Source organism: Anser anser (genome assembly GCF_964211835.1).
Source record: "Anser anser genome assembly, chromosome: 1".
Classification (NCBI taxonomy): Eukaryota; Metazoa; Chordata; class Aves; order Anseriformes; family Anatidae; genus Anser; species Anser anser.
Genome location: NC_139720.1, coordinates 157545480 through 157555893, shown reverse-complemented (window position 1 = coordinate 157555893; position 10414 = coordinate 157545480). Strand labels below are relative to the sequence as shown.

At 54.2% G+C, this 10414-nt stretch overlaps 1 protein-coding gene across 1 annotated transcript in view; it reads right to left on the bottom strand.

The window, feature by feature from the left end:
• SOX21 (SRY-box transcription factor 21) overlaps nucleotides 1–1935 on the bottom strand; it is a 2297-nt gene extending 362 nt beyond the window's left edge. The window contains exon 1 of the mRNA XM_083820870.1: nucleotides 1–1935. This exon is cut by the window's left edge and continues 362 nt beyond it. Coding sequence (XP_083676996.1) covers nucleotides 959–1801 — 843 coding nt within the window. The 5' untranslated portion in view covers nucleotides 1802–1935 and the 3' untranslated portion in view covers nucleotides 1–958.
• Between the last annotated feature and the right edge of the window lie 8479 nt (nucleotides 1936–10414).

The window sequence follows — 10414 nt, the reverse complement described above, 5'->3', positions numbered from 1 at the left end:
CGTCGCTCTAAAATAAGCTAAACAGGTAGGGGTACTCCAAAACACATTTAAAACACTTCATGTTGGCGGGGGGGGGGGGGGCGGATTTTCTTTTAAATGAGAATACTCTTCTGTCAAAGCAAAGCTCTGTTTCAGTTCAGCTAAATAATAAATAGATAATTAGCACTCAGACAAAAAAGTCTGATTTAACCTTAGATAATATTGCGATCCCCAAGCGGTCCCGCAATATTTTTATTCCCTTTGAAAGGCATTCCATTACTTTTTTTTTTCCTTTTTTTTTTTTTTTTCTCCTTTTCTTCGGGTTAAAACTGACTCGACCGTGGGCAAAGGAAGTGACAGAGTTTTCCATCGGAGACCTAAACGTTTCCACCGAGATATACACAAATTTACAGTCTGAGGGCGAGACTTCATCACGGGGACTGGACGGGACGGGTCGGGACCTCTCCGGCCGCACGCTGCGGGTCCCGCTGCAGCCGCGGCGTCCCGGGGCAGGGCAGGGTCCCGGGCGGGATGGGGACGGGGACAGGACGGGGACAGGACGGGGACAGGACGGGGACAGGACGGGGACAGGCTGGGGGCTCCTCGCCCCACCGCGACCCCTCTCCGCCGCCCCGGCCGCCCCCCGCCTGCCCGCACCGCCGGGGCGCGGGGAAAGAAAGGGGCTGGGGTTTCGTGGCGCTTCCCCTCTCCTATTTTAATCTTCTGGGGATTTTTTCGTGCCTTTTTTTCCCTTTTTTTTGCCTTTTTTCCCGATACTTTCCCGGCTCGGCTAACCGCACACACCGCATGCAACACACACAAGCTCCGCGCGGGGCGGCGCGCAACAGGTCGCCGGCGGCCCCGCCGCTCCCCGCCGCCCCCGGGACCCCCGACGGCGCTGCCCGGGCCCCCTGCCCCGGTCCCCCCGGTCCCCTCCGTCCCCGTCCCCGGTCCCCCCGCACGCCCAGGCGGCCGCGGGTCATAGCGCCGCGGCGTAGGCGGCGGGGTAAGGGTCCAGCTGGGGCTTGCCCATGCCCGGCAGGAGGATGTAGGCGAGCGGCGGCTGCAGCCCCGGGCCGGGCCAGGCGCTGCAGTTGCAGGGGATCATGTAGCCCGGGTTCCCGGGGGACGGGTGCGAGTGCGTGTGCCCCCCGGCGGCGGCCGCGGCGGCGGCGGCGGCGGCGGCGGCCCCGTGGAAGGCGCCCGCCCCGCCGGCGCCCGGGTAGCCCAGCGAGGAGGCGTAGGGCAGCGCCGAGCCCGAGGAGGACGACGAGGAGATCTCGGCCATTTTGGAGCCCAGGTCCAGCAGGGAGTAGGGGCTGCTGGCGGCGGCGGCGGCGGCCGCGGCGGCGGCGGCGGCGGCCGACGGGGGGAAGAAGACGCGGGCGGCGGCGGCGGCGGCGGCGGCCGCCGCCTTCTCGGGGTTGGCGAGCAGCGAGTCGGGCACCAGCCCGCCGGCCCCGGCGCCGTGCAGCCCGGCCGCCTTCAGCCCGTGCGGGTGCTCGTGGTCCGCCACGCCGGCCAGCCCGTAGGGCACGGGGAAGGCGAACTTGTCCTTCTTGAGCAGCGTCTTGGGCTTGCGGCGCGGCCGGTACTTGTAGTCGGGGTGCTCCTTCATGTGCATGGCCCGCAGCCGCTTGGCCTCGTCGATGAAGGGCCGCTTCTCCGACTCGGTGAGCAGCTTCCACTCGGCGCCCAGGCGCTTGCTGATCTCCGAGTTGTGCATCTTGGGGTTCTCCTGGGCCATCTTCCGCCGCTGCGCCCGCGACCACACCATGAAGGCGTTCATGGGTCTCTTGACGTGGTCCACCGGCTTGGACATGGTGCTGGCCCCCCGCGGCCCCGGCGCCACGCGGCCCCCGCCGGCCACCTCCTCCTGCTGCTGCTGCTGCTGCTGCTGCTCTGCCTCCTCCTCCTCCTCCACCTCCTCTCCCTCGGCCCCGCCGCGCTCCGCTCCTCCCAAGCCGCTCTCGGCTCCCGCTCCGCGGCGGCCCCGCTCCGGGCGCGGGGCTCTGCCGGCCGGCGGCTCCGGTTCCCCGTCAGGGCTCCGGGCCGGGCGCCGCTCCCCGCCGCTCGTCCTCGGCCGGAGCCCGGGCGGGCGAGTCCGGCGAGCCCCGACGGCGCTCCCTCGGCGGCCTCCCGGGGGGCGGCGGCGGTCAGAGCCCGCCCGGAGCCATCGCCGCCCGCGGGGCTCGGGGGGGCGGCGCGGCGCGGTGCGGGACGGCGGCTCCGCGGCGGCCCGGGCGCTGCGGGGGGCCCCGGGGGCGCGGGCCGCGGACGGCTCCGCTCACAGCCGCCCCGCTCCGCCCGCGGGGGCGCGGCGAGCCGCCCGCTCCTCGCTCATACTCGCCGCCGGGCTCTTCCTCCTCCTCCTCCTCTTCTTCCTCCTCCTCCTCCTCCTCCTCCTCCTCCGGCGGCGGCGGCGGGCAAACTTCGCCAAGTTTCAGGCGGGCGGCTCCGGCGCGCCGCTCGCCCGCGCTCCCCCTTCTCCGGGAGCCGCCGGGTCTCTCTGGGTTTTCTTGGCCGCCGCCGACTCGGAGGGGCGGCGGGGCGGGCGGGAGCGGCGGGGGGCGGAGGGAGGGAGGCAGGGCGAGGGCGAGGAGGAGGAGGAGGAGGAGGAGGAGGAGGAAGGGGGGGCTCCCAATTAAAATGCTCGGCGGTCTCCGCCGGCCGAGGAGCCGGGCCGGGGGTGAGGTCCGCGCCGGGTCCGGCCGCCCCCTCCTCCTCCTCCTCCTCCCGTCTGTCCTTCCTCCTCCTGTCCTTCCTCCTCCTCCTCCTCCCCCCCCCCGCCGCAGCACCGCGCGCTCCCCGTGCCCGCCGTCGGGGCGGGGCCGCCAAGCCGGGAGGGGGCGTGGCTTAGATGGGAGGGGGCGTGGCCATCCCCGGTGGCCACGCCCCCTCGGCTCCCCGGCAGGTTGGGGAGCGGAGGGGCGGCCCCGCGCCTGCGCGCTGCGCACCGCCCGCCGTGTGGTGCCCAACGGCTGGCGCCGAGCGGTGCCCAACGGCCGCGCTGCGCCCGGGCTCCCCGGGGCCGCTCCTCGCCCTCAGCCGGGGGCTGGCGGCCCTCTGTCCCCGCTGTCCCCGGAGCCCCCTCCGGGCCCTGCCCGCCCCGGGCTCCCGCCGGGCTTCCCGGAGCGCCTCAGCCCCTCAGCGCCCCCCCTGAGAGCCGCCTGAAGTGCTGGGCTGCCCTGAAGTAAAGTACCGGGCAGCTCCTCTCCCCCCTCACCGTGCCTCGCCACCCGCTCACTGCTACTTCTACTCAATTCTCTCCAAATCCACCTTGCCAGCGTCTGACCCCCGACAATCTGTTTAGCCGTGACACACACACACACAAAAAAAAGTTGCAGTCGGTTGTCAAAAGCAGGCAGATGGAGATATCTGCGAGCCCCGGCTGGCTCGGCGGGGAGATGGTATTTGGAGGAGGTGGGAGCTGCACCGGGAGGGGCAGAAGCCCGTGGGGGTACCCCTGCCCCGGGGGTCAGGCTGCCAGCCCGTCGGCCGGCAGTTCCCCTGAGACGAGATGCCTGGAGAGGAGAAGCCGGCGTTTCCGACTGCACAAACCCCCTCGTTTGGCGAGGGAGGCGATTCCATATTTGCCCACTCAAATGTGACATTATTGTGATTTACTTGTAGGAGGAGGCTGCTCATCCCGCGGCTCCCTTTGCATAGATCAGATGCCGGCATAACCGACTTCCACCTCGCTTTGTGCGCCGCTGGGAAAGCGCCTGAGCTGCTTCAACTCGACGGAAAGCCAGAGCTGCCTTTATCAAGTCCCCGGCCGCCGGGATAAACGGGGGGACAAGCCGCCGGGGGGCTCGGCTGGGCCGGCTCCATCCCCGATCCCCAAAGCAGATGCTCCCCAAGATGCTCAACGCGGCCCCGAGGGCCAGCCCGTGCCCTCACTCGCCGCTCGGGGAGCCCTCGGGGGAGCCCTGGCCGCTGGCCCTGCGGCTGGGGCCCCGAGCAGAGCACAAGAGGCACCTCGCGGGTCCCCCCAGAGTCGTGCACAAGCGACCCGAGCCTAAATTAGGCGAGCGTTTGCAGAACTCGAGGCAGGGGAGATGCCTCCACTCACGGGCTGCCGTCTTCAAAAAATAAAATGTCGCCATTCGCAGCCCCGTGGCCGCATCCGTGCGTGCGTCTGGTTACCCCCCGTTCTCCCAGTGGTGAAAGCGGTACCAGAGTTTACCGGTCACAAATTATTTTACGCGATCCTTTCCCAGACCGAAACCTGCGAATGGCTCTACAGGGGCTCACGCGTGTTTTTCCACTTGCAAACCAACGCCACATCTGAAGGTCTCCTTTCCAAAGCTCTTGCTCCCCACCTAACCCTCCCGGTAGCCGCTGGCTACCCAACCGTGCCCACACGCTCCTTCCAACGGCACCTGCGGCTAAGGGAGGTCTTCTTCGGTAATCTGCTTTCGAGAGCTTTGCACCAAGTGCTGGGAACTCTTATCATCAGCTCCGCCTGGAGCCAGGCTGGGCTCAGCTCCCCGAGCCCCGGCCGGGGCCAGCCGCGCTTCTCGCCCGGGTGCGGGGCGGTGCGGGGCGCCCGCCCTCGGCCAGCCTTCCAAATCCCCCGCCAAGGAGCGAAGGCTTTATCGGAGTTCAGTTCCTTATCTGCGTGGGTTTTTTTTTTTTTTTTTTTTTTTGTTAAGCCTCGGCTGTGATCTTCGCGGAGTTGTGCGAGTGTGTTAATTGCGCTGATAATGCGGCGTTATCGATACAATGACAACACGCTCGTGTATAATGGGATTTGCTTGCCTTTGACCTGTCAATTCCGACGCATGCAAATTCAAGGGCGCAATCTTTCCCTCTGTTATCGGGGGAAAAAACATAATAAAATAAAAATAAAACCCCGAACAGATGCGCTGGCGCACGGAGGCTGAACAAGAAATTCCTGAACCCAGCGCCGTATTCCACCGAGCGAGATCAAAGCGCTTTCTCAACCTGTTGCGGGGGCTTGGGGCATCTCCCCGACCCCGCAGGGTAATCCCGCCGGGTTTGCCCTTAGTTTTTGCCACCCAGCCCAAGCAGCCTCGGGTTCCTCGGGGTTTGGGCGACCGGCAGCGCATCTCCGGTCCCCGCGCTGTTAATTCAAAGCCGAGTTTCAAGCGAGTTTCGAGGAAGCAAAGCTCCTCGCCTCCCTAATTTTTATTGGCGCTTAATAATCGGGTGGCGAGTGGAGGAGATAAAAAGCAGGCGAAGAATAGTGGTTAGCCCGATAGCGATCTCCACCTAATCACTCCGGCTGCCTAAAAAGCTGACTCACGGGCTCTGGAGACCTAGCGCTGCGCCGTGTTTGGAGAGCCCCAGCGCGTTTTCACGGCTTTGTTTGCGCACTTTCCACACGCCGGCTTGCGAGCTGACATTTCGCTTTGTGGAGGTATCAGCCACCGCTTCCACATCACTTGCAGCTGTCAAAAGTTGCCGGGCGCGCTGCTAGCTTAAACACACTGCGGGCTAACTTTTCTGCTCGCACGGAGTCTTGCAAGACCTGCTCCCAAGCATTTTCCCCCCTTCCAACGTCGAGTACACCTGTAGCGAGAGAGGGGGTTTTAGCCCGTGATCCCCTTATCGTGCCTGATACGCAAAATTCATTCATTTAAGCAGCGCTTTCAGAAGCTCGGTGTTATTATTTTTCAATAACAGTCACTTATTATTAGAGCAGCTGGTAGCCCGAGCTCGAGTGAAGTGCCTGGCAAAGGACGCTATCGTAAAACACTGGTTTCTAAGTTTATAGTTTCTAATTTGGCTGTGAAAGTGTGATTCTGGATGGAACTTGGCACTCGAGCGCTCAGCTGGAGAGTAAACTTTTTATAATAAAAGCATCGGTTTATTGCGTTTGCTATTTTAAGTTAAAAGGGAATTAACAAAGTTTTTACTAGTTTTGGAAGCTTAGGGAAGTGCTATAATTTTTCTTGAAAATTAAACGCTACGGTGTTGGTAAGGGTGGGATAAGTTCTGCTCTGTGTGTGTGCGCGTGATTTCATGTGCCGTTATTTTTTAAGGCAAACCCTATCTCCGTGCTTTAGGACACCGGCACTGCTCTTGCAGCACCGCCAGACGCAGGTCTCGCACATCAGCCGCAGGCAGTTTCCTGAGCAGAGACCTTGGCGGTGATGAGTCCTTACTACTTTCAGCCACCAGGAAATGTTTAAAACGCAGCCTGTCCTGATTTGCTATGACACGAGGTAAAACTTGGCTATCATGCACGCACTCCATTTGTAATCCAAGCTACTTTCACGTACTTTACTGACTCTTTTTTTTTTTCTTTTTTTCTTTTCCCTCATGCTTTTTAATCCTGTTAGCTTTGCAGGGGTCATGCAGCCTGGGAAGAGTGATCAGAACAGCAGACAAGGATGTTTTTAGAACAAAACCAGGAGCTGGGTGGTTACATGCTAGCACCTGACCCCTAGCTGACAAGTCCCTAGGACCCAAAGGCGAAAAGTAAGTTTGCTGCAAATTCCTGGTCAGACTTGGATGTTCCAGAACAGGCAGCCAAATACCTCTCGAGCACAAGTAGCTACCTACAGCTCATCAAGTATGAGGAAGCGTAGGCTCCTCTTCTCTCAAGTGCTGAAATCAGAGCTGATACGGATGGAGACCACTGGCTGTCCAGGGTGCAGGTTTTCCTGTGTGAGCAGCTGCCTCTAGCTTTTCTTCAAAGGAATTACTTTTCCAAGAGTAAAGGACCTCAACAGCGTGTGTGGAACTGTCTTGACCAGACTTTATAGTGGGGTTCAGTACTTCACTGTTAGGAAAGGAGAGCCTTGCTTAGAGCCTTGCTGCTAGGTGAGTCTTCCCCTACCGTAGGCTTCTCTCACAGGCTCTTAAAATGTCGCTGGACAAAGGCCAGGAATCCTTAACTGCTGTCCCCACTTTCTGGGCTGCTCTCACTCATCCACCTTCTGCGCCTTTCATTCACCTTTTCTGTTGTCCAGAGGATAGCTAAAAATTGAGAACTGAGTGCCCTCTAATCCAGTGGTTAGGAGCCTCTTCTGCAAAGGGAGCCTCACTGTGGAAAGATAAATTAGATCATATGTTCTTGGAGTAGATCACGAAGCTTTTTAACCAAGAGATTTTTTTTTCTTTTCCAGAGGGAGAGGGATCTTTGAAGATTTTTACATTTCAATTCAATTTAAATTGTAAACTGACAATCATCAGTTTGTCTTCTTGTTTCACTTCTTAGGGCTGTCCAGCAGACATAGAGGTGTTTTTTTGTTTTGTTTTGTTTTTCTTGGAATAAATACATTTTAATGACCACTTTTGTTCAGGAATGATTCATACCTATGAACCACCCAAAGTCGTTTTATTAGTCATGGGTGCTAGGCAGCTCCTAAAAAATCCATGCCATTTTGAAGACAAGCTCTTCTATTTCACTGGATAAGACCGTGGTCTGGGTACCTCTGGCAAGCACTCCAGGATCTGTAAGGGCACACAAGGAAACTAAAATGAAGATCAGAGTTAAATGTTTGGGCCATTCCTCTCTGAAGAAAAGCTGAGCATAAGTCTTTGCTGTTTCATTATAATTACTTTTTAGTTGAATACAAACAAGTAATGAAAAGAGACCCTTAACAGAAGGAATTTGTGTCCCTTCTTAGACATAAACTCACAGTATTTTCTTCTTTATGGACAGTGTCTTGCTTATCAGTTTGTAAGACCAGTTCTGTTCTGGGTTCTGTTCAGCTAGGAGGAATCCAAGTCACTCGGAAAGGTCAAAGCTATTGGTCATGAGTTACTTCTAGTGACCAAATGGCAGAGGATGCCCATGCATACACCCCACACCTACATTAGCACCTGTACCTGTATTTTAGTTCAGATCAACAGTGCAACAGCTTTCCAAGCAAATCTTCTCACTCACTGTCGTTTGATTTCCATGGAGGAGCAGGTGAGACTGAACTGGAAGATGTTCTTCAACTGCCTGTGGGAGTGTGCTCTGAGTCTAGTTCAGCCAGCATCAACTGTACCCAGATGGCATAAAGTCAGTGTTATTTAGTGCTCTTGATTCAGACAGCTGACAATTCCACTTTTTGTATCTATTTATTTTAGGTGCTTTGGGGATGAGCTTTTCTACCTCAGGGCAGTGACAGGATGCTTCTGCTTCCCACAAGTGTGCTGCTGGGAAAGGAGCCCCTCCACTTCGTGGTTGCTCTGTGAGTGTAAGAAGTCAAAAAATAGGGATTGAGGAGTTCTTGGTTGCCTATCCCCCACCATCCTTACCTCAGCTTTTAGGATTCTGCTAAACCTTGCACTATCTTTGCAATAGACTTGCAGGATGTGTAATGGCTTCCATTGTCACGGAGATTGAACTGAAACTATCATGTAATCTCAAGTCAGTTGACTAGTTAACTCTTATTGTGATAAACATTGGCTATTTATTTTTTTTCATCACTGAAGTGTATTTATAATAGTTTCAATAGTAATAATTGCCATACATTTTTTCTTTATAACATTTTTTTTTTCTCTCTCTTTTATATCAGTAATCTATTACTATGAATAACTTGTTCCTATTAGTGCTTGACAGGTGGGTGTAATCATATCATAAGAAAACTGATTAATAATAACATCAGTAAGAATATTAATAATAGCCACACAACACCGAGCTCTTTTGCCAGAAAAGGATAGTCCCTGCATCATTGTAAATGATTTTGTTGGAGTATTTTGTCTGGTACTGGACTTCACAAAAGACATGGAGTCATGGAACATAATGCAGTGAGACTGTTTAGAGGTCTGAAAAATGTGATTTACATGAAAGGGTTGTTACTTAAACTGAAAAAGAGATGACTTAGGAGACAAAGTGGTCTTGAAGGGATTTAAAGGTAATTGCAGTGATGAGGAGATTGAATCGCCCTGTGTGTTTCTGGGCCTAGGCAACAGGTAATTCACCTTAAGATGTGAATTCAAGTTAAACACTAGAAAAAATAAGCTGCAAACAGTGAGGATAGATATGTGGAGCCTCCCCTTGCCTGGGAAGGCTGTGGGAATACTGAGGGATTTTAAGAACAGGTTAGACTAATTTGGCAAGGTTGGCCATGCCTTAGAACAGGAGTTTTTCTGCCTGGCTTTGTATGAGTCAATGACATAGGAAGAATCAAACTGAAGTTTGGCTTGGTTCTTCCTGGGATCCGTTTTCCTTTTTGCTCCTCAGGACCCGGATGTTCTGCCAGTTCACAGCCCACGTCTTCGCTCTTCCTCTCCTACCTATGCGTGTGACCGGCACCGCTGCCACCACACTGCCCCACTGCCTGAAATGCTCGTGTATGCCATCATCTCCTCGTAGTGCAGCAGGTGGACATCCTGCTCTGGGGGCTGACACAGGCTAAGCGGCATCTTCTTTCTTACAGAGAAGCACAACCCCGTCAGCTACGATTTTAAATACCTGGTGATGAAAATTTATCTCCGTACCTAGACAAAAGGTACGTCTTCCATAAACATGCTGAAGATTTTTTTTTATTTTTTTTCCTGTCTGGTCCCCTTTGTTTATTTGGCACTTGTCTCCTCTTTCTTCTTAGCATAATCTTTTCATTATCTGTGAGAAGTCTTGTTCCCGAAACAACTTTGCTATTATTTTAACTTTATCACCTTTCTATTTTGTTTCAAATCTCTGCTGAAAATACATTTTATGCATCATTTCAACCTTATTTTCTCTTCCAACTGCTTTCCCTAGATCTATAATTATAATATTCAATTTTATAAATTACTGTATATCATTTATATTAAAATTTCTATGTACGTTATTTGAATTGCATTATGCTTCGCAGCATGAAAAAAGTAAGGGCCATCATTTTTAGATAGTATTGGCAAAAATTTGTCAATGGTGTAACAAGTCAGTGACAAAATTAGCCCTAGGTGTATAAAATTTATTTAGGGTATTTTTACAAGGAAATTTATAATATTTATGGACACTTCATTTTCTTCCATAATATTGTCCCATGCAGGGATGGTTATTATTAGTGTTGTAAAAGATAAAAGATTCATTAGTGTTTCATCCTGAAAATCTGACTTTTGTTACTGATTCTATAGAAAGATTAACAGAGAGCAGAACATACTTTAAGCAATAGAATTCTAAATTCTCACGGGCTTCTGCAGTGTTCTCAGTGACACCAGTTCAGTGGGGAAAAAAAATAAATCAAAACTTTCAGAAGGAGTTCCTTTGGTTCTCAGTTCCCTTGTCATATTTTTCTTACATTTCATGAAATGCTATTTATAGAATATGAAGAAAGTCATGCCAGAAATTCTCATTTGCCCAGAAAGTAAATGATTCAGATGTGTGTATTCTAAAAGACCTACAGAGAATTAAGCACAGATCTTTTAAAATATGAGGGTGCCATATTTTCATTTACTTTAGTTCCCTCAAGGAGATTCAATGGGATTTTATGCCTTGAATTCCTTGAAAATATCTGTATACTCTGAATGGAATAGGTCCAAAGCA